Genomic DNA, 24,274 nt, shown 5'->3' with positions numbered 1-24,274 from the left:
TTAAGTTGTTTTTGATATCTATTTTTATTATTGTCTCAAAACATGCAGTCAACAAGTTTTTATTATTAAGATTTCTTTTCTTTTTTACTTTATAATGAACATGGAACAAAAAAATATATACAAAACAAGACCAGAGAATGACGGGCATAAATTAAAAGGCATCCTACAAATAAATAAAATCTAAAGCACAAATGAACCCAAACAAATGTCACACTTTGTCTGTCAAATTTGTCCATCTTCAAATTGAGTCGAAATGTTATTTTTTTCCCCCATATTAGGAACGTCCATTATAATGTCAGTCCAGTCCTTAATAGTTGGTGTGATTTGTGTCATCCGTTTTTTGATGACGTTTTTTGAACATGATTTTTTATGTCTGTAGTGTTTTGCTGTATGATTGTTTGTGTTTGCTAGAAATGTTCAAGCACTTTTTTGTCATAGAGTCACTTGGATTAAAACATTTGTTAAAAAAGTTGTTTTTGTATTGTAAAAACACTCCGTAGTTTTTACAATGTAGTTGCAACACAGCCCCACAAACATGTGACCTTCACTTACAACACTGTTCAGTTATTAACAGTTTATTATATACTGCTTCATTAATAACTTGCAATAAACCATTTTAGAATAGCAACTCAAATCAATTTGATTTTTTGAAATAAATAGGTGATTATACATGGAAGGATGTATGCATTACAATATGAAAACAAATATATTAAAATGCATTGATATTAAAAATAAAACAATTGTGGGACAAATGAGTAGCGGTTTGCTTTTCACTTGACATTGCAACTAAGTGGAAACATGTAGACTGTGACCAACAGCTAGGTGAAGAGTGTTTACATCTTGTGTTTGAGGTAAGTTTGTTTTGTGCATCGCTGAGCATTCATATTGTAAATGGAGGGACCACCTATGTGACATTTCAGGGGTAAATTGCTAAATCCTTTTTGACCATCTTATTTGTGTCTAGGATCTTCTTGATAATAGCATTCGGGATTTCCATCGTTTCATCTTTCACTAAAACAATATCAAAGGACTTTATGTATGACTCTTGCCTCTCTTCAACCTGGAAACAGAAAGAAACAACACACAAATCATGCTAAATGTCAGTCAGAAGTAGCTTACCACACCACCAATGGAGTGAATGGATAAAGCAATGAGAAGCGCTTTGGGTGTCTTGAAAGGCACTATATAATCCAATACATTATTATTATCACTTACCTGGTCATTGAGGAAGCCGATGGTTAGAATATTTTGTGCATTTGAAACTCCATCGGCCATGGTCAGATCCCCCAAGGAGTCCCCAAGCAGCAGCACATTTGGCCGCCCCTTCAGCTCGGTGAGATGAGCCGCATGCAACAGAGCGCCCTCTCTTTTGTTGAACGTGTGAATCAGCTGTCCTTTGAAGGCTTGAAGTACTCCCTACAAACAACACAATGGAAAATAAAAGTGAAAGGTTTGACTTCTTAACTGGGTAATTTGTTGCACAAGTCCTGATACTTACAGTGTGGTCAAAATCCATGTAGTTGGAAATGATGTTCACATTGGGATGGAAAACGTGGTTTTGGTGGATAACTTCTTCCAATACATCTCCAATACCAGCCGAGAAAATTAACAATGGAACTTGGAGCTCCGCCAAAAGGTCAAAAAACCCTTTGTAACCGTCCCTGTGAAAACATTTAGAAAATACAATCGAAGTTGATGAAGCCTTTAAAAAAGAAATGGATAAGTTTCAGCTTTATTGCCTTCGTCAAACCTTTTTTCTTTGAAATTGTAACCGCGTACCTGAGCATGGAGTGGGATTCCTTGACTGCCTGTGCCAACATGTCTTTCCTGATCTTCTGCTCAATTAGCAGCTCATGAACTTTAGTCCACCTCAAAAGAAAATTCACCTTTAGGATCATAAACATTTGATCAATAAAAAGCTATTACTGCTCACCATTCCACCATGAGAGGTAGTTTATCTTCAGTAGAAAGCTGAGCATCAATCTCTATAGGGTAGTAGGTGTTCAACAGTTTCTTTATCTACAGACAAAACACAGTATTTTTATTATTATTAGTATAATTATTATTGACATAAGTATTATTATTTTATCATTATGTGCAAGACAGCAATACACATGCATTAACTCAATTACATAACAAGTAATTGCAAATAACCTTCTTCTTGCATTCTTCATCAATCAATAACCTGTTGTCCAGGATATCTTGGAAAGTTGAAAGATTGTTTCAGTTGTAAATACAATTACACAATATCTTACAGGACACATATTATGCTAAATTTCCTTTTTTGAGTTTTTAACAGTGTTATAACATTGTTTCCTCATCAAACCATAGCTGGAGCTGTAGAAAATCTTTCTGAGCATTTCTCCTGTCAAATAGCATTCCTTACAGCTGTGTAACTGAATGAGCCTTTCAGGAGCAAGTTATATTTAATAATCTCTCCTATGTTATTCCCTGAAGATGGACAGCTAACGCAATTATCGACTTGGAAAACATCTGATTGATAAGTAATGTGTACTTTTTGCAGACTTGTCTTTTTAAGTTCTACAACTAAAACATGAGATGCCAATGTTTGAAGGTCAGTAAACAGTACAAATAATGCATAATATGTGTCCTTTATCATGTGGATGTATACTCCGCCTTACTATGAGTGGTGGGAACTCTTCGTCCTTTGTAGGCAAATCTTGTTAGTGTCATATCAAAGTCTGAGATTACCTAAAACACAAAACACAAGATTTGAAACAGGTTCAAAAATATAATGGAAAGGGCCTGAGACTGACCTGGAGGCTGCCTGGTCCAGCTCGCTGCATGTTGTAGATGGTTTCCTCCACTCTGCCCTTTTCCCTCATGAACACTGAGCATTTTGACAACTCTGGGATCTGCAGTGGATCAAATTATGTTATTGTTATCTCTCCAAATAACAAAAAACTAAAGAAAATATCTTACCTCATTTTTTATAAACTGGTGCCAAATGGCCACTACAGTCCGTACTGGAGTGTATATCCAGGGAATTTGCTGAATTTGAGACATATAGAAGTATTTTATGTCCACAACGTGTTGCAGACCAGAAAAGCGCCCACATATAAAAACTTAAATAATGAACTAACAAAAAATACACAGAAAAAAGAAATCTCAAATAGATTTTGCATGAGTTCAAGTTAGCTTCAAGTCAACACAACTGAGCTACAACTGCAAATATACACACTAACAAGACTATTGCTTATATTTACAACATTGCAACACACTTGATTGACAGCGCTTGCGGACGTAAATTAATAAAAATTCGTTGCATATGGTTAAGTGATTAAGGGCTTTGCTGACACAGGCTCTTCCTGACTGCGGTTTGTTATGTAACTCTCAATCTTTCAAAATAACTTACCATTTTATAAGGTCAATATTCTCTACAGAAGTGGATAAAAAAAATCTCTTCCGCCGATATATTATTGCCTAAAACGGCACTAAATGTTTCATGTAAAACTCATTATTTTAAGAGCTACCTGCTTGGATTATTTGTTTACGTTGACTGTGGCTTTGCTCCACCCATTCAAGTCCGACGAGAAACTCAGAAGCCACAATTGTTCCGACACTCGTTTGATTACTAGTTAATTCATTTCACTATACTTGAGTGTAAAAAAAAACTATAAATGCATTTTAATAAATTGGATTGAATTGAAACACATTAGAAAAGAAAAAAGATGAATATGATTTAGGATTACACAAGAATGCACAGCGTATTTCATGTATTTGATTGAGACTATTGGCATTGGTGACATACCATACATTTTGGGGAGTATAAACATAATTTTCCTATATGCCTATATAGTCCTTCACCAATATGCATTTAGTTGTATATTTACGACAAAACAATGATCAACAGTGTGATTTTTTGTGTGAATCTATGCATTTAACCAGTATTTCTAAATTTTAAGATAAGTAGGCCTAAGCTATGAATTTCATCCATATATCTTATAAACAAAGTGCTTACAATGGTCACAAAGTATTATTTTATTAGTATATATTTACTTCATAAATGTACAAATCATCATTGACAAGCCACAATTACCAACATTTGTGTGGCATTTGTTCACATCATCAACACAAACATATATAAAGAAAACCATATTCTGATATTGGTTTATAGCATAAAATAAATGAGTGGACAAAAATGAGATATTAACAGCTTTTCAGAAAGTCGACAAGAAGATAAACAGACAGATTTTGTGATTTGGATTCTGTTAGGACAGTAAAATAGCAGCATGTAAACTGTTCAATAACAGTGCAATAAAGTTATACAAGTATGTTCAAGAATATAATTGTGAATTGAATCAGGTAGAAAAAAGCTCACATAAAACTTACACAAATGGACTGTTTACATAGTTGCATAGTCAACATATTTTTGGCAAACTGTTTATGAGCGAACAGTCGGGGTTTTGTCTCAACATTCAATTTGAGCCTGCAGTTGTCTTCGCAGAGTAAGTGTCCTTCTGTGGCGATACTGTAGGTGCTGAAATCGGTCTCTGTGACGAGTGAAGTTGTGGGGCATGGGGTAGTGCTGGTTACCTTGGAGGTATTTAAATGGGACACGAATATGACAGGCTGTACCTCTGCACCTTGATTGGGGCATTGGTGGTAGCAACATCCACCTTTTTCTTTCTGCACAATATCTATAAGCCTCTTTTCTACATTGTTTATCCATGCTATTGCTTCCTTTCCATCCACCAATAACAAATATATCGTTACCAAGATAACAGACACTGGCTCCTTCAAGAGTAAGTACCTCTGGAGGCAGACTGTCTAGGATGTCTTCTGGGACGCTGGTGCTCATTTTCTGTTGCGCTACTTCATTGGACTCATCATAGTTTTTTGGACAAAACGAGGCAGTGTTGTAAAAGTTGGAGCATGCGAGCGCCATTTGAAAAGTGCAGTAGTTGTCTAAAAGAGGCAAGGATGCAACTTCCTGCCACCTGCTGGTCTCCGTGTCGAAACAAATAGCTACTGTGCGCAAGCCATCGTCCTCTTCGATGTCAATGGGAGTTCTTGCCATCATATAAATGTAACGCCCCTCAATAACAAGTGTTTTAACATCTCTTAATATTTGCGGAGCTGATTCAAGGCTGTACCACTGGTCTTGCTCTGAGTTGTAAACGTCAACATCTTTAAAACCAGGACTAAAATTGCCATGTCCACCTACGCTGTAAAGGACTTCTTTGACACAAGCAAGACCAAATGAATGCTTACGAGTGGTCAAAGCGCATAAAGGCTCCCAGTTGTTGTTGTACAGGTCGTAACGCTCAACTGCCTTCGCAAAACCGGGCTCCATGGAACCTGCTATATAAACATAATGGTCAGTTACTGCAATTGCATGTCCGTCATGGTGATTGTGAATGTGTGGTAGGTTGACCCAGCGATCCTCTGCTACAAAATATCCAATGGATTCACTTAGATGGTCTCCACTTTCTGAAACGCCACCAACTACCAAGATGACATCCATTTTCTGACAAAAGCGCGGCTTGAGTTTCATAATGTAGGAAGCATAAAGACTAATGTCAGAAAATGTGAGATTCTCCAAGCTAATGGCATGCACCTCAATGGCCTCAGACACAAGCTGACGGCAAGAGCTGTTATTGGCAACTAAAGACTCCTTTGTCACGACTTGGCTGAGGTATGCTGGTGATATTTGTGTCAATCTTAAAAGTCTAAACAACTCGTCAAAGTGTTCTTCTCTCTCCTCTTGATTGTCGTATACCCATTCGACAATTACTTCAAACAGCTCCTGCTCATTGTTGACAGTAATTTCTGAGTCAGAGAGCCAGCGTCGGATCAAGTCAAATGGTAGAGCGTGAAAGTCTTTGTTGTGAATAACTTTGTGGAAATGTTTGCGGATTAAGGCGGTGGCTCCTTCATTGAGCTGGTCTAAAGTGTAAGTCAAGGCCAAGCGGTGAACAGACACACAGTTTTTCAGAGTCAACCTCTTCCTCAGGAACTCTCCACAGAAACTCTTCAAATTGGCCAACAGGAACCTGGATGTGAAGACAACAACAATGAACTTTTTATTAAAAAAATCTGAATATTGCTCACAATTTCTTTTTTTCTGGAGTCACAATAGTCACTGTGAGGTTGATTTGCACACAGATTAATCAGAATCAGAATAAATTTATTTGCCATTGTCAGTGAACAAAATTCAGACTAGGAACTTGCTTCAGTGATAGGTGCAACATGAAGCAATAATTAACTAAGATAAAATAAGGCATGCATTAAAAAAATAGAAGTAAATAAAATAAAAATATTAACTATATATGTTTTAATAATTATATTCACAAAATGTACAGTATGATCAAAACAGTGCAAAACTGGCAGTGAAAAATAGTAATGAAATAATGGTACCAATAAAGGTATTATTTATACTGGTATTAGTATATTATTTGAATTATTGGTATTAATAATCTATTATTATTTGTGCCGAATGCACCTTTCCACTTATTCTTCGTGGGGAAATGTATAAAATAAACCACTATTAACTCATTAAACATATTATTACAGACCCTGGTGGTCTACATTTTGTCGTAAGTGTAGGCTTTTCAAATGTTACACACAAGCCAAATAGAAAGCACATTTCTTTGACCACTTGTCTCTACAGGTGTGGTCAAACCAGTGGAACTGACTCTCAGCACAGACTCACCTGTGGGCCAGTTCCAGGACTTGGTGTGCATTGGCCGCAGTCACACGGATCTGTCCCGTGTACATGAACTCTATCACCGCCTCCACTGTGCCCGGCTCAGGTCCCACTGAGCCCCAGTCCCGCAACTCCACGCTCCCGGAAGGCGCGGCCCCCTGTCCGCTCAACAGCGCAGTGAAGTAGTAAGAAGCGGCCGATAAGACGGAGCGATGTGCGGACACAGTGTGGACTCTGGCCCCGGATGTGAAGAGCAGCGTCAGGTCGCAGAACTGGCCCGCCTTGCGCTGCTCGTTCTGCCGCTGGGCGAGCTTCGAACAGTGCGGGCAGCAGCTGAACTCCTCGGCCTCATCACCGACTGTCTCGCCTTCTTCCACCCCGACACAGATGCTGTCCACCGGGTCACCGTCAGCTGCAGCCGCCATGGCCTGCACTGGTAACGATTTATGGGAAAGTTCTGCGCACTCGGAGTAATAATGACGAGAAAACTCATCCATGCGCAGTGCGGAAGCGCTCACTTCACTTCCGTATTCAACTCAAATCCGTCCAATCACATCTGGTTTCTGTCAAAGCCTACGCACAAACTATACATACTAGTCAAAGCATTCTATTTATCGTGTTTGTGTCACTTATCAGTTCAAATAGAGCCTATTATTATTTTTTTCGTCATATGTGCCCTGATCAGTTTGACAGATCAATAAATTATTACTCAAACACATTTAAGACAATAAATTATTTATTGTTCTTCTATAAGACAACATATTATAAAAACAAACAGTTTTATTTCACAGTTAAATATAAATAGCAAACATAAGTGAAAATAGCAGGCAGGGGCCTTGGGAAGTTGAAGTATTGAAGTAAGTTGAAGGCAATAAATTATAAGTTTAGGCCTTGTCCATGTGCCATTTGCTTTCATGGTCCCTCTCAGCAACGTTTAAGACTCATCGGGCACATTCATGAAGCCTTTCCTCCACCAAACCATTGAACTACAATGATGTGTCAGTATTTTAGTGTATTGTAAGTGACTTTTCAGAACAAGAAATACCCCTCCCAAAACTGCAGAAATCACATGAGTGGAAACCATTTACTATAAATGAAGAAGGCATGAGTGAAATTATACAATATCTTCAATCAAGTAGATGTCCATTTCTGCCAATGTCTAAAATAAAATAAAAACTATACCTTCAGCTGAATTAACACTGGGCCCTTTTCAATAAAAACAATTTTGGTTTATTGTAAATGGAAGGGAAACTATTAACTATTGGGTTTTCACTAAGGTGCAATACTGTATTGAGAGTCAGAGAGCACTTTGGGAACTTAACAGAAAACTGTTGATACAATAAAATAAGTATTCTTTTTAAAAACAGAAAATGTGAACTGTTTTGCTTGGCTTTAATAACCATTTAACACCAGCAGCATTAGTGTAGATGAGCTCACTGGGCTCGTTAAACCTACAGCATCAATCATGCTCATGACCCAACTATGTAACTGTGCTAGAAGCTGTAGCTGCATTTCGTTTCTTGATTTGAATTTAATAACTAATAGACTTCCCCTTTTTCTCCATTAAAATAAAAACTTTCTTTAATATCCCAAATGACGAAGTTACATGGACATGTGTTCAGGAAGCACGTAGGAGATGTCGTCCCACGGGTGACGGTACAGACCCTGCTTCAGTCTCTTCTGGTCAAGGTAATGCCCTAATGGAAACGCAGAATACAATTCAAATGCTGTTCTATACACTATTTATTAGGAGGTAATAATAAACACATAATATCCAAGATGAAACTTACCAATGAAACCCATGCTTCGACCCAGGACAAAGATTCCATTCAAAGCACCGATCTCCACAAACTCATCAGCCTCATCCCTGATTTGAAATTGCAGAAAAAAATTCAAGCTTATTGCCAACTCAAAAAATGTGTCATTGTTCAATATTCAGCCAACTTAATTTATATTATAGGCACAATAAAAAGAGAAACAAATACCACACTTTATTACCTCGTGAAGCCGCCACACGTCCTGAGAAGATCCACAAATGCAACGCCAATGAAACCGTCTACATTGAGAATCAGGTTTGGTTTCTGGAGAAAAAAGTAAAAGAATACAATGTTATAGTTCTGATTACATTCAAAAAATAAAACATTGTCACTTAAAACACACCTTAGACGTGGTAATCTTCTCTACATCTAAGGCGTAATCCAGTAACTGTGTAGCGGGGAAGTGCTGCTTCACGTAGTCTTTCAGAATTTGAACTCGCATGTCGGGATTATTAATCTGAAATTATAGACACAAATTAATAATAAATACAAATGCATGAAAAGTTACGCTAACAACATGGACGACAGCAACTATGTTTACATGCGCAACAAAAATTTGATTTTGAAATGTCATGATAACGGTAATCTGATTTATTTCTGCAAAATAGAGCAAATTGATGTAGCAAAGAGGAAAAAAAATGTTAATTTAAAAACGCATTGTAGTTTGACTCCAAATACAACAGTTACTCTAAAATTCCACTGATTACTTGACACATTTTTGATGACAACATTTCTTGCATGTAAAACACACCAAAAATCTGATCTTCATTGTTGTTACTTACTGATTTAACCCTGTGACCGATGCCCATGATGAGTTTGCCATCTTTCTTCATCTTGTTGACAAACTCCATGGGGAGCATCCCACTGTCAAACGCTTTACTGAACTGCTTTGCTGCAGCATCCAGCGCACCGCCAAAACGATCACCCTGAACAAAAAACAAAATTAAAATGTCTTTATAGAGCTGCCAAAGACTCGTCACAAACTAGTCAAAATAACACCTAATTGTTCTATATGAAAGAATAACTGGTAGCTCAATTTATCCTAAGTAAATCATATTCTCTAGAGGGGAAGATTTTGTTAAGAAGCCATCTCTGAACTTTTTAACAGTAATACAACATGTGAACAGTAAAGGGCCAAACAATTAACATATTTTTGACTCAATGTTATGACATGCTTTTTCACTGTAAAATGTTCTTTGTTTCTTTACATTAATTACAACTGATGTACAATTTACGATATGATTAGTGTTTAATGTCAATAACTGCAACAATTTGTGTCAGCATATACCACACTTTGTAATGTATTATTGTGGCAGACCTGTTATAATTGGTTTCAGTTTCCTGTTTTTAGGTGCCATTTTTGAGAACTTTTACCCATTCAAAAGATATACCATTTGTTTTGGATTGTAAATCGCTATGGCTAATTTGTACTCACAATGGTGAGTAGGCCAGAGGTCAGGCTGGAGATGAGGTCCTTCCCAGCTCGAGCACAGACAATGGTGTTGTGTGCTCCAGAGACCGCAGGGCCGTGGTCAGCAGTCACCATCAGACACATCTCAATGAACTGACAGGCGTAACGAGGCAATCTATACCACAGGAGAGTCATCAACAACTTATTTACACAAACAGATGCCATTTTTAAAATGCCAGATGAAGGTTTATAATTTGCACGTGTATTAATGTATATGATTCACTTTTACTACTTTTTATTGGTCTAAACTTTAGGGGGGGAAATGTAATTCTAATCAAACACTAGGCATTGTCACAAAATATTTTTATGGTCTTGAGTCAATTGAGTCTCTACCTTTTATGTTTGTTTGAGTGATACTGATATTATCTTACAGTAAAGGTAATCTTACTCGAGTACAATGCAAATAGCTCTGATCTAAATTAACCTTTTGTAATGATTTGTATATGGCTAAGCAAACCCTCTGATGTGATTCAATGTTTGATTTTTGAAACGATATCCTTTTACTTTGAGATGAAGCAGTAGTTAAAATGAATATACTTAATTTACACTGACCTGCGTTGAAACCAGAGCAAGCCGAGGACTCCTCCGATGCCCATCTCCTCTTTGAAGACTTCGGTGATGGGCATACCGGCATAAATCAACTCCTGGCCTCTCTCATCACAAATACTAGTCATAAAAGAGGCTGGCTTTCTAATCAGACCCAGCTCCTACATAAAAACAAACAGTTTACATATATTTACAAAATAATTTTTATTAAAAACACAACTGAACAAGCAGTCAGATTTTAAGAGACAACTTACCCTGGCCCAGGAGTAATCCATTGGTACAGTAGGGGGCGGTACTTCCTCAGCAGGAACAATCGTGCCATTGGCCACAAGATCATCGTAAACAGCCCTGGGTAACAGATTACATCATTTTAAATGTGAAAAATGTTACCATAAAAACAAAAAACAATGCGTATAAGCAATCATTCTACTTGATCACATCTCCCAGTTCATCAAAGCTCTTCGGTACATAGGCTCCAGCGTCACTCAAAGCCTGGTTTTTGGACACCGCAGTCTCTGAAGCCTGATTGGCACAAGCTCCGGCATGGCCAAACTGGACCTGAACAAATAAACATCAAACATGAATCTGAAACTCTAATAACAAAAGAAAAAATTAAAACTGGATCCTCAAACTCACCTCTGAAGAGAACATAGTGGCACAAGTCCCTATGCACCAGCACACGACAGGCTTGCTAATCCGACCCTCCTTGATGCCCTGGCAGATCTTATACTCTTCTGTTCCTCCAATCTGCAAACGAGTATAACATAGTATCACACGTTTTATTTCATTAATTCATTCATCATTTAATTTGATTTGTTCGTTTGATCTTGAAGGTTTAAGGTGCTTGAGTGCATTTACAACTAAATAGTATAGTATATGGTTCATTAAAAACACATATTACACATTTCTTATGTCCTTTTGGAGTAGCAGTAATTGGTGCTTTGTCTGAATCACTTCTCTCAGCACATGGCTCGTTTTGGAGTCTGTGTATAGGCCAGATTTATCTGATCACTAAATTAGTTGATGATAATTTCAATAATTGATTAGTTTCAATTAATCAATGAACTTGTTTCAACCGTAACAGCAAAATCAAACAAATACATCATTTTATAATGCATTGTGCTTATTGCAACAAGGCAAAAACAAAAGGAACAAGAAGAATACGGTTTGTGTTTGTTTACTTGACACTAAAAAGTAATTTGAGTAATTTTAAATTAATTGCCATTTTAAAATACATGTTTAAAATACTAGGGGAAGGATATGAAGATTAAAAATAGACACTCAATCATTTTAATTATTACAGTGTATTTATGTGCCACTTTTCCACCTTGAAGGCACTCAAAACGCTTTACTGGGCAGTTTGGGTGGAGTATCGCCTAAGGACACAATGACATTCCCTCTAGCGCCCCACTGTGGCACCAGATGTTCCAACGGACTCCCATACAAGTACTAACCAGGTCCTGTCCTGCTTAGCTTCGGAGAGCTGAGGAGATTGGGCTTTGGCAAGAAGGTAATGATAATGCACTTGGTTTGGAGTAGTATCTTATTGTGCAAAAATGCTGTAACTGCCATTACCTCTCCTAGCACCACAATCATCTCTACTCCTGGAGTGTCCTGATATCGAAGCACATGGTCCATGAAGGTTGAGCCTGGATATCTGGATTATAAAATTGGATGAAATTACAATGCCAGAAACGCCAAAAATCCACAAGCCTGTTTTCAGACATTACCTGTCTCCTCCGATGGCCACGCCCTCGTAGACCCCATCAGTGGTGCGAGAGATGATGTTATTGAGCTCATTGGACATGCCTCCGGAGCGGGACACGTATGCCACGCTGCCGGGCCGGTACAGTTTGGACGACAGGATGTTGTCCAGCATGCCTCCCGTGTTTCCGATCTTAAAGCAGCCGGGCTTGATGCCACCGACCTGAGATCAGAATCAAACAGGTGCCGACTTACCTTCTCTGCATAAGTATCTGTTACTGCATTAAATACTTAATGGTGAGGTTTTTGGAGGACTTTTACTCATTCTCATCTATGATTACCGTCGCTGGGCCGATGATCGTGATACCCTTCTTGTCAGCCATCTTGATCATTTTTCTGGTCAGAGCTTCAGGGATTCCTTCCGCTATTATGGCAATAGTGTGAATCTAAAGACAAGTAAAATGAACTTACTCAACTGTCGCTAAATTAGTCACATATTTTATCAATATTTATACAATACACAATACTGACTGTAGCACTAAAGCACAATTCTAAGTCTAGATCTCAAGATTGAATGGCAAAAAGCCACATTTATGACAAAACGCATCACTGGCAGCAGAACAAAATGTCCATAGATATACATTAACCAAAACAACATTAAAAAGTACATGGAAATGGTCTATAGTCAGAATGATTTTAAACTCATATTGATTTAGTATTCTGACTCAAAAAGTCTCCATTTGTTTAACAATAGGCTAACTGAAAATGAAACAATTCCAAGCTCTACAAGCCACAATAAAATATCAAACCAAAAACCTTTCAGGCACCCTATGCATTTAATCTAATTCGACAGTAGAAATGTACGTCAGTATGTGGTTTTACCTGTGTGAACTGCATTGCCTCCACAGTGCTGTCAAAAGCCGAGCGCAGTGAAGCAAAGCTGATCAGCACGTCCACTTGAGGATGTTTTTTCGTCGCGTCGGCCATGTTTTTATAGACTGGGATCAGGATCTCTTTGTGGCCCCAGTAAAACTTCTGCTTGTGATCCCCACTAAAAACACACAGAGGCCGCATATGAGAAACTGGGCACAGCTAAACGTACGGTACAAATACGTTTTCTTGACATTTGCGGACGTACGTGAATGGGTAGACCATTGCTGCTACAGAGGGTTCATCTCGAGAGCACACATAGTCGAAGTCCAGCATGCCTTGTACGGCTCGAGTCTGCATGCCCCACACAATGGTCTTTGTGTGTTTACTGAAAATGGTGGTGGCTTTTGCTGGAACGAAAAACAAAAGCAAAAACGTTTGGTAAGAGACCGAACGGTTTAGGCCAATGGAGTTAAGTTCATTTAAATTCACAAGTCGCAATACAATAAATACTCTGACAAATCTAATATGACGCAACTTTTCCGCAAATGGTTTTTGGTTTTGACCAGTTCGCCACAAATTGGACACATGTGGTTAATGTTGTTTCACACTGGGTCACTGTGCATTCAAGTCAGACCAAAACCATGAGCTAAAGAATAAGAGAACCTTAAATATTACACTGAAAATAGAAGATTAGGAGGATTTATATGGTCAAAAATCCAGGTAAATTAATACTTAAAAATGGACCTCAAATTAACCATCTCACAAGAATATACTTTTGAATAACATTACGATACATAGAAGACTACAAACAACATACAACACTAAATTTAAAAATGTACAGTACAGCATAAAGAAATCAATAAATGATAAGTCACCATTATGAATGAAGGAACTTAAATCCTTGTTATAAATTGTAAATTTTAGCGTCGTTGTATATTATTTATTTACAATGATCAACTTCCTTATGCTGCACCATATCGTAGTTCCTAGTTTGTGAAGAATGTTGTTCACAGACAATACCAATAAACCTTTACTGGTTCTAATTACCGGTAATACTTGTTGGACCAGTTCAATTGATTGCAAAGAGTCATACAAGTTTATGAACAAACTAAAAAAGGAGAAACAACAGGAGACACTGCCACAATCTGGGAGTAAGCAGATGGAAGTGAATCACACCCATCCATACCTCCAGAGCAGCCTGAAGAGGCCTGAGCTTCTGTGACCCCCACGAGACAGAAAAACAACAAAAACAAGCAAAAAGAAAAGAAAGAACAGTGAGTGCATATTGAACATAATAACATTGTCTCTATCAGACATAAGGTTTGTCCCTAAGAACCATCCTAAATACTGAAAGCAGGTCACAGCAGCTCATCTACCATGCAAAGCACTGCTAAAACATGCCTTTAGTGCACTGCTGTGAAAAGCACACTAAGGGTTTTGAGAACGTCACTGAAACAGTAAAACAAATCTCTACACAACACACAACAAAGTGGATGCACTGTCACTGCATCTTCATGGCTTAGATTTAGCAAACGTGTTTATGGACACATTTTAAAAAGTAATTAGTCAAATATCACCCATGTGATGCAGGCATGTAAAGTCACACACCTCTCTGGACACAAGGAGGCGTACAGAAGCCCTGCATGAAAAGCTGATGCTGTGATCCACACTGGCATGGCACTGGCATGGCACACCCTTCACTTACCTTTCCAATCGCCTGTGACCACATTCTTCAAAGGCCACAATATAGAATGAAGCGAATCTTAAGAGAAATGTGTACGAAACACAGGGTGAACAGGCGTTTTTTTTTGAGACAGAGCAGGACGATGAGGGACAAATAAAAAAAAAAAGGACACAGTAAAAGCAGTAACAGTGTTGGGGGAAGGAAAGACAAAAGAGGCAAGCATAAGTAAAAATGAAAAGCAGAAGTGTGCGAGTACATTTGAGTGGATTTGTGAGTGCTGTGCCGTGACTCTAAGGTTAAGTTACCTGCTGGGAGACCTTTGCTCTTTTTGGCGTGACTAGAATCATTAGTCGTCCTGGTTTCTGAGAAGGAGGCCGTCCTTGTAGCAGCTGGAGTCTAAAAAATTGCAACAATGACACAAACAAGTGAGACTTATGTTTATAAAGAGCTTTGATCGGACAAAACCTGATACCGTGTAAAAGGACACTTAGCTACATTGGATGAGCCTTGGCCCCCAAATGCTTCAAACGGCCTTGACACGTGGCTCCGTTCTATTTGAACCACTTCACATGTTGACAACTCCAGACAGAGAAGTCAAAGCATAAATACTCGACCAAGAGCGATGGTCATGAAAGAAAATCTACATATTTTATTGCACGCTTTGGACAAATACAATTTTAATCCTTTTCACGGGGAAAGTAAGACATTTTTCACTTTGTCAATTATTAAAAACAGAAATCATCAAATGAATTATCAACTGAATTAGATTTCTTGCAAGCACTAATTTGCCTTATCCTTACTCATGCTCATTTTTATTGATACATTTTGAGGAAGACCATTATCAGTTTACCAGTTTGAGTAAAATTCAGTTTATACTTCACTAGTCAGTGATCAGAATGTATGATAGGTTCCATTACCTTTGCATTGCTGCTAGCATTGAGCAGGAAGTTGGCAGTATGTGCGTCCGATGGAGGCTGATGCGGGATCGGGCGGTGACCCAAAGCCATTCCAACTATGGCGGTCATGTGGGTCTCTGTGCCAAAAACGTGGATGGGAATTCCTGTGGTCTTCCCTGTGCAGAGGAAAATATTACATTACAAAACACTCAAAGGCTTTAGCTGAATATTAGTAAAATGCTAAGATGCTCGTGTCACTCACCAACTTCACCCATGACTCGGAGGCCCTCCTGGTAGTTAGGTCCTCCACGTCTCACAAAAATAGAGACTTCATTCTCTTTGAGAGGCTCTAGGTAATCTTTGATAGCTCTGACAATGCCCTGAAAATATATTATCAACTCATTTGTGCTACAGCCATTCTATTTGCAAACATTCAAATTATGCTTTTGATGAAATAACGATAAATGTGTGTCGTACATTTCTTTGTGAGACTTAGGTCTAGTCATTTGTACAATAGATTTCCATTTGCACAGTATATTCCAACAATTACTGGTTTACGCTCAAAGTACCTAAAATAACCCACCTTGAATGTGGCTGCTACATTGGTAAAATTAGCAATACTTCCTCCAATGATGAGAACTTTTCCTGTAGGAGACAAAGAACAGAATATATTTACCGACTGATTTTGCATAACCAGAGCTGTTGAAATCTGCTGCAATATATGGAAAATGGTGTCTTGTGTTGAAGAAAAGACAAAACACCACTTGAAACGAAGTAAACATATTTTTGAAAGAGAGGTCAATCATCTGTTTGTGAAAGCTGTGACTTCTCCACAAACTCTATGGACTTTTGTTCTGGTCTAGACGTTTCTGTTCGTTTCTCACCTTGTGGATGTTTTTCTCGGGTCATGAGCGACAAGATGGTCTTTGCATAATCGTACGTTTGTTGCTCACTGGGAGCACCGGAGTATTCGCCATAGTTTGCCAGCTCATCTACTCCGCCAGAGTCGCAAATGGTGTCACTGGTGAGACGACACAAAAATATAAATGTGATAACATTCAGTGAAGTATGTCATACAAATATTTAAGAGGGGACATTTACAATAGAAATAATGTAATCTAAAATAATTTGAAATTATAGATTTTGTGCCCATAGGCTTTATTAGACAGGACAAAACAGTATGAAATGGGGATGAGACTGGGGAAAGACATTGCATGGAACCGTCAAGAGCCAGATTCATGGGTTGCTCACATGGAGCGCAGGTGTGCCATCCACTCAGCCACCAAGCAGTACAGTATTCAATTTTAATAAATGGTTTCGGTAGAATTATTACATTCCCTTCAAACTATCAATTTATCTTTTCCCAATGAGAATGGTTAGCGTGTCTAGACATGTCTGATTTTTAAAACTGAACTTTTTTCTTTACTCAAACATGCATTAAGTCCCCTTCAACAATCACTTTTTCTACCTGTAGACCACCGAAGCCCCTCCTCCTGCCACCATTGTCCAAATCCTGCCTTTAGGATTGAGTATAGTCAGCTTGAGACTGGCTCCACTCTTTGCGTCCAGATCGGCGATGTAAGCCTCCTACAGACAAACGACATAATCGTGTTTAAAGCGGCTCTAATGGTTCCACAATGAAGCGACTACAACATAACCTAATTACACTCTCACCTCTGGATAAGCCTCTCTGCCGAAGGGGGGCGGGAACTCAACGTCACCCCACTTGGCTTTACAGATGTAGTCAGCGGTGGCGTCGATTTTAGCTGCCATGTCCAGGATGTAGACGCCATCCTGAGTGACCACTGAAAACACAGGCTTGTATGAGACGACACAAAAGCACGTCCATCAGCATGTTCCCCACATTACAGTCACATTTTTAACCAGTGAAAAGAAAAATACGTGCATAAGACACCTTTTCTAAATATAATGGTTTTGATGGTATAGTCCCTGTAGTAAATAGTAAGTAGTTACAAAAGTTTTACATCAGTTAAGTGGCAGTTCGTGAAGTAAAAATAAAAAGTTGGAGATTTCAGGGAGATAGAGCAGAGTTCTGAGGGACAATTTTACAAAACAAACACATTTTTCTAACCATTTAAACAATAATTTAACTAAATAAAATGTATTATTATTTGCAGTTCATAACTATTCTGTAATTTATATGGATTTTAGCCATTGTTTATATAATGGTTGCTAGGTAACAGTTGTGGCATCACCCCTTATATCATATCCGCTGTCCCTGACCAACTACTAAGATAAATTATAAACAAACCAAAATTGTCAAATTGGGGGAAAAGGGGCAACATTTTTATGTTACACTACATTTTAGTAAAATGTGTAGTCCAACCTGTCATATGCACTTCAAGCAGTTGCATTATACTATTTATTGTTAATTTATTGTTATGCAAAAAGAAAAAAAACATATGTAGTCAGATTATTTTAGAGAATGGCCATAAACCTACAGTAAAATAATTGCGTAGTCAGGCTGAATTTCTTCAAATAAACATACATTCGTGGCAATAGTTCAAAATTACCTATGGGGTTGATTTCCAGGTAGGTGAAGTAGAGATCTTCATACAAACTGAAAAGGCCCACGATGAAACTTGCCAGCGCTCTGAGAAAATAAACAAATGTTGTCTGAGTGGAAACATTTTACAGAGTAACTTGAGAAGAGAGCAAGCACACACCCTTTCTTCTCATCTGGGACATTTGTCAGTAGCTGCTCCGTGACTTGCTCCTCGTTTAGCTTCTCATCCACTGGCACCATGAGCCTCAGGGCCTTGGCGTCCACATCCCCGACCTCCACTCCGCCCTCGTGGTGGAACAGCACTTCGTCGCCCTCACGAGTGGCATAGATGCACACGTAAAACTCCTCCTCCTGTGAAAAGAGGGCAAAGAGACGTTCACAAAGTTATTCAGGGAGCCAGCAGCGGTGGACACAATTCAAAGGTGTCCCAAGACAATCAATGCTTTGGACTGAACAGATTTGGCAAAGTTTTACCTGTTTGTGTGGAACAAACGGCTCAATGAGGAAGTATTTCAGCACACCCTTAGCCTTGCCCACCTGATGAAGAAAGAAAAGATAAGCCTTTAATTGTCCATACAATTGGGAAATTTGGGTGTTGCAACGCAAGAAGATACAGGAGTAAAAGAACAGATAACTTATAGGAAGCTTTAAAAAAAAACAAAAAAAACACTCTTAATAGAAAAACTCTTATAAACAAAACTCTTAAAGACAAGGAATCAAAACAAAGTCAGGACAAAGTGATCCAGTAAAAGCATAAACTAATATTTGCTCGATAATAAGAACATAAAAATATGTATCATTAAGTTGTGGAAATTGGTAATATGTCATGATTGAAGGAACTTTATTCTATTGAAGCCTGATATTATGACCTCATAAAAGAGGATGCTACTTCCTGCTTTCCATTTGTGCCTAAAGCAAAGCATGCAGAACCACTTTGTGTAAAGAGTAGCGTGTGTGTGTATGTCTGTGCGTGCTTGTGTGTTTGTGTGTGCGTGTGTGTTGGCGTGTGTATGTTGAACCAGAATAGACCTCCTCCTCCAGCAGCATTGCATAACCGCCAGCCGGACAGAGCTAAACATAAGTGCATAGGATTGTGTTTTGACACAAGTTGACATACAAGTCTGTCCTGTGGCACTGTGGCTATTCGCCAACTGGTATTAAGACTCGTAAGTCAACAATGCACCAGAAGCATAAACAAAGATGTATTTTAAAATCTTAGTAGTAAAAGTTCAAAGAAACAATCATGATCCTTTGGGTGATCAATGAAAATAATATTTTAAGCAATCGTTTACTGTCATAAGTTATAAGCAGTTATAACAGCGTACTTGACCTTCTAGTACAATTTATCTTACATATTTATTGTTCTAAAAATAATATAACAGTAATAAATGAACGAAAGATGTATATTATTTTTTGTAGAACGAGAAGATTTGAGCTGTAGAGGATCGAACTTCAATAACTATGGACTCTAAGCCCTTGTGTGTTTTATTGTGCGATTCAATTATTGCATCTCATGTTTTCTTTACACTATGGTTCTAAGAAAGAGTTCACTAGCATTATCCTGCTTTACGGTCATTATGTTAGTATGATTAAGTTTTAATATTAGTGTTTATCATGGCATCTTGTGTAGCAATTCATCATACTTTTTGATATATGTTTGATATTGTGGCAGGCTTATTTGTGTTTCCCCCAAAGAGTTTATTGTAAAAACAACACGCACAAATCTGAACGCTGCAAGCTCAAATAATAAACTATTTATATCACGATCTCAAACTTAAATCAAATCCATAGAGAGGTTTGACAGTGACAATAAACGCAGATACCCAGTGATCACTACTTACTGCGGTCTCTTTCATGATTCTATCTTTGAGCCAGTCTTTGACCCCCTGCAGGTCAAGGTTGATGCCCACGAGCCCCAGCTTCCCACGTCTTTTTATAAGCTGGTCCGGCTTCACAACCAGTTTCTGTAAAAAAAGAAAATATACAAACTTGAATTAATTTATAATCAGGGTGATATATCATGAAGCAACTCTTGTTTGACGTTTTGTTCTTTAGAAACTGAAACTGTACAGATTATATTCTCAAATTTGGGCAGGAGCTACTTTTAATCTAGAAGCCATAACTTTACTAGGTTTAAAACATAAATTAAACCATAATTAATCAAACTTCAATCACGTAATACGGTAAAAGGAATGTACTTCAGAACGTGCTTTGTTTTACCTCTGTAAGCAGCCAGGGGTGCTCTTGTGTGAGGCGGCCCCAGTCTGTGTCAGCTGTGACTGTGGCATATTTAAAGCGGTTCTGAACGGCGGAGGCGGTGCAGATGTATTTGTACAGAAACTCCTTCCCCGTCTGCTCAGAGATGGCTTTGGCCGACATGGTACCGCTGGGTCGATCGTACCCTGAAGAAACATCATAAACTCAATCAGCCGTGACAGAGAAAATGCACGCCAAGCACGTGACAACAATTATAGAAATCCTTGGATAACATGTGGTTAGTCAGTTGTACATTACACCTTAGACAACACACTTGCACATTATTAACAATGTAAAGGTTCTTTTCGAGTCATATCTCACATCAACAATGAATATAAATCTTTCAATATGTTTAGGCCTCCGAACAACAACAACCACCCTTGGTTCATATAATTTTAATTAAGTACACAATACATTTAATTAGACCATTACTTGGGGCTGCCACTAATGATTATTTTGATAATCGATTAGTCTAGTGATTATTCTTTCCATGAATCAAATTAGTTGTTTAGACAGCAAAAGGCCAGTGATTTTGATTTTTAACCCAAGCTGATCCAGATATATCCAGAAGTAAAATGTTTTTTTTTTTTTTTTTTTTTTTATCAAAATACAAAATCTTCTCTCTGCACATGACATTTGTTCAAGTCTGTGTATAAAACAGTTAATGATTATTCGAGTACTAAATTAGTTGGCCCTTTTTTCACATGTGTTAAAAGTCCATGATTTGTCTTTTATAAACAACACTTCTCTGTTAGAATGAAATTTCCTGCCTTTAAATGTGAAATGACAATCATAACCCTTTCCTTGCTGTGTCAAAATGACACAAATCCCAAAACATTGGAGTGACAGGTGTATTGAGCCATCCCCACTATAAAGTTAGAAAATATTTCATGTATGTTATCATATGCTTGACTATTGCCAATATGTGGACTCTTAAACAAGTGATCAAAGTGTAACCATCAGTAACCACAACACCTCTCCCAGAAACCTAAAATGTTGAAATTGTTTATTTTGTCTATGATTCTTGAAATGTGGTCTCAGTCTTATCAATGTTGTAAATAAACAGCACAATTATGGTACAAACAATAAGGTTGTCTCAATAGAAAAAAAGAAGTCAAACAGTGATTACGGATACGATTAGGAGCCGCACCGAGTCAGAGAGTATGCAAATAGGTTTACCTAACCTTTCTTCAACAAAGAAATATTACAGGCATTGAATAAAACTACAGGCACTCAGTCATAATTGCGGTTATAGTTTAACATCTAAGCAGACAAAACCTCACATAAATCTTACTGTTGGGGTTGTCAAGATTATTTGATTGATTGATTGATTGATTATCATGATTATTTAGGTCAAGTACTGCTCAAAGTAAATTGAGCAGTTTTTCCCCCCTCACAATTGTAAAAACAGTACATTTGATAGTAAAGAAAAACAGTGGCCCACAAAAAAGACTTGACAAAGAGAACTTGTAATACGTGTTTCAAAGACTGGGGCATCCCGTCAGACCTGCCTGACAAACTTCTCACAACAGGAGCTCATCCAACATTTAAATGGAAAGTGTACCGCGACCCTGTGCTTGAACTGAAGACACAACCATCTCTTCAACCCAAACCAGTGCAGTCAGTTTGAACAATTCCAAGGCCACAAACAAGCCAGCTTATCTCAACTGGTTTGACAAAAAAGGTCTTGTGTTACAGAACACAAACTGAACTTAAAATTAGTTTTATTAAGTGGTTTGAATTGCCTCTTGCACTACAGCCTAGATTTAGATTAGCAGCAGTATATCCTGTCATGCTTTCAGGGGAAGATGTCCCAGTATTTAGACAGCCATAATCCACTGGTCAAGCCCATTGTCTGAAGTCATCCAGACGTGAAATTGGTGCCACTCTAAAAAGTGGAAAGGCAATCTACACTTGAACTAATTAACATGGCACACCAAAATACACAATTATTGAGTCTGTCCAGGATGTGTTTTTTAAAGGTGCGCTAGTCTCCATAGAAAAGTTATTGCTTTGCATGGAATGCATTTATTCAATCATTAATGTTTTTATTGCTCAAATTTAGCTTGGAAATTGTGCAATCTTACTGTAAGTGGGCTCATCAGTCCACAGATCAGACCTGTCCACAGATCTGGTGGCATTACTATCTCCATGGGTGTGGATACATTTAATGCCATACTAGGGCTGAACAGTTTCGTACGTATTATTATCTTGATTTTTCTGACAAGCATTGCAATTGTAATTAGATTTGCAATTTATGTTTTATAGATTCCGGTCAAAGTTCACATTTTCAAAATGTCCAGCGACATTGACATTTGAGATAATGTTTTGCAGTTCCTATTTCGGTCTTCTAAAGATCACATATATTTTAGAAAATGTTTATAGCTGTATGAACTACAGACCAGGGTTGGCTGGGTTTATACATAAAACAAGTTAGGTTAAATTATGTTAATCAAATAATTGCTGTTGTTGCGATTTGGTAACAAAAAAAAAAGTTAGATTATGAGAGGCATTTTGAATAAAAGTGTAATGTTTAAATGATTTTGACATGTTAGTGAACTAGAGCAGGAATAGATATAAAATATAATCAGGCAATATGGTAAGGATTCAAATAGAACTAAACTACCCTTTTCATCTGCTGCCCATCTTAAACATACATCATAATACTAGAAGCAAGTAAGCAATAATAATAATATTGTGCCATATTTTCTGGTATTTAGCATAACACAATAACAAACGTAGATCATTATTTTACATTGTGTTCATTGAAAACTGCAATATTGACCTAAAATTATGTAATAACATAAAACAGAAACCAGTCGGTACATTTCCTGTTCAAAACGGCAGAACAGTTTAAATTCACCGTAGCAATCAGCAGACTTTGATTTATGTTATTTTTTATTGTTGTATAGATGTAAGGGGTCTGAGCCAGTCTGAATTTGACATGATTGCTTGGTCAGTAGAAGGCAGTGGGCGGGGATGCGGGGATAGGGGGAAGGTGAAAACTCAAGCCTGGAACGCAGGACAGGATTACTCAAATATGCATACATCAAAAGAAATAGAGTAATAACAATGTGGTAACACCATAAATAACAATGTGGTAACACCATAATCATCTGGTGAAAAGCCCCATAAACGTTGATAGTACACAGTATTTCCCCTTTGATGTGACATGACACAAAGCAACTTCACTTCGAACTATAAACTCACTTGTCACGACGTCACCTGCTCTAACTGTGATTACCATCCACCACACCCACTTTGTGACTGCAGACTGGACAAGCGAGCCAGACAAGAAGTTCAAAAACTGACTGGAAATTCAGAGTAGAAACCAAGTGAAAGAGCAAAAGAGTTTTGGGAGAAAACCAGGAGGAATACAATGAACAGAGATGATGCAACGACAGCCTCATTTAGCGTGAATAATGAAGACAGTTTACACACACAAACATAATGAAAATGCTCTGTAACACTACATTCATGCAAAGTATTTCATGTATTCAAATGATACGAAGAAGACACACACTACTCGTTTGTTCCTCTTGTGTAGCGGGTTTATCGGTGCACCCTCAGCATCAGTAGCTAACCCAAACTCCTGACACGGGCTAACTGCTATTAGCCAAGTGCTAACCACAGCAGCAGCGCACTGATACACATCAATCAAACAATGAGACGGGGAAAACACGTTACCTTGTCACTAAAAGTAGTACCTTCACGCTCCTTCGCGGCAGTGTCACGTTGAACTGACACGGAGACACTTGTCGTACCGGGAGTGTGCAGCTGCCACCTCACTGCTCTGCTCAGTGTCGCACCATAATCTGGAGACCGAGCAT

The 24,274-nt window shown here is 38.1% G+C and overlaps 3 protein-coding genes across 5 annotated transcripts; all 3 read right to left on the bottom strand.

Moving 5' to 3' along the window:
- Positions 1–797: 797 nt before the first annotated feature.
- LOC140368665 (cytosolic 5'-nucleotidase 3-like) lies at positions 798–3,555 on the bottom strand. The gene is made up of 10 exons (XM_072455663.1): positions 3,377–3,555; positions 2,944–3,018; positions 2,778–2,876; positions 2,643–2,712; positions 2,155–2,201; positions 1,934–2,019; positions 1,780–1,869; positions 1,499–1,661; positions 1,216–1,416; positions 798–1,060 (listed from the first exon to the last, which is right to left on the bottom strand). Exons 1-10 carry the CDS (start codon positions 3,377–3,379, stop codon positions 917–919), a joined length of 978 nt encoding a protein of 325 aa, XP_072311764.1. The 5' UTR covers positions 3,380–3,555; the 3' UTR covers positions 798–916.
- A 653-nt stretch (positions 3,556–4,208) lies between these two features.
- LOC140369040 (kelch-like protein 11) lies at positions 4,209–7,187 on the bottom strand. Its single transcript, XM_072456256.1, has 2 exons — positions 6,677–7,187; positions 4,209–6,017 (listed from the first exon to the last, which is right to left on the bottom strand). The coding sequence occupies exons 1-2, from the start codon at positions 7,165–7,167 to the stop codon at positions 4,433–4,435; spliced, it is 2,076 nt and encodes a 691-aa protein (XP_072312357.1). The 5' UTR covers positions 7,168–7,187; the 3' UTR covers positions 4,209–4,432.
- Positions 7,188–7,388: 201 nt separating this feature from the next.
- On the bottom strand, positions 7,389–24,274 carry LOC140368589 (ATP-citrate synthase). Of its 3 annotated transcripts, XM_072455542.1 has the most exons (30): positions 24,132–24,274; positions 20,409–20,590; positions 20,030–20,152; positions 18,663–18,725; positions 18,349–18,539; positions 18,196–18,275; positions 17,336–17,466; positions 17,130–17,248; positions 16,546–16,682; positions 16,245–16,306; positions 15,924–16,041; positions 15,683–15,837; positions 15,071–15,161; positions 14,787–14,843; positions 14,268–14,297; positions 13,347–13,488; positions 13,091–13,259; positions 12,550–12,654; positions 12,235–12,431; positions 12,080–12,161; positions 11,141–11,251; positions 10,935–11,062; positions 10,759–10,852; positions 10,511–10,665; positions 9,923–10,073; positions 9,270–9,413; positions 8,831–8,944; positions 8,669–8,751; positions 8,461–8,537; positions 7,389–8,367 (listed from the first exon to the last, which is right to left on the bottom strand). In XM_072455542.1, exons 2-30 carry the CDS (start codon positions 20,565–20,567, stop codon positions 8,273–8,275), a joined length of 3,363 nt encoding a protein of 1,120 aa, XP_072311643.1. In that variant the 5' UTR covers positions 20,568–20,590; positions 24,132–24,274; the 3' UTR covers positions 7,389–8,272. The 3 variants fall into 3 exon arrangements, with proteins under 3 accessions (XP_072311643.1, XP_072311644.1, XP_072311645.1); XM_072455543.1 differs by lacking the exon at positions 14,787–14,843; XM_072455544.1 differs by lacking the exons at positions 14,268–14,297; positions 14,787–14,843.

The sequence above is a fragment of the Eucyclogobius newberryi genome, unplaced genomic scaffold (genome assembly GCF_026437365.1).
Source record: "Eucyclogobius newberryi isolate DKJ021-1_F unplaced genomic scaffold, fEucNew1.0.hap1 SCAF_20, whole genome shotgun sequence".
In the NCBI taxonomy this organism is placed as follows: domain Eukaryota; kingdom Metazoa; phylum Chordata; class Actinopteri; order Gobiiformes; family Gobiidae; genus Eucyclogobius; species Eucyclogobius newberryi.
This window is presented reverse-complemented; position numbering and strand designations above follow the sequence as displayed.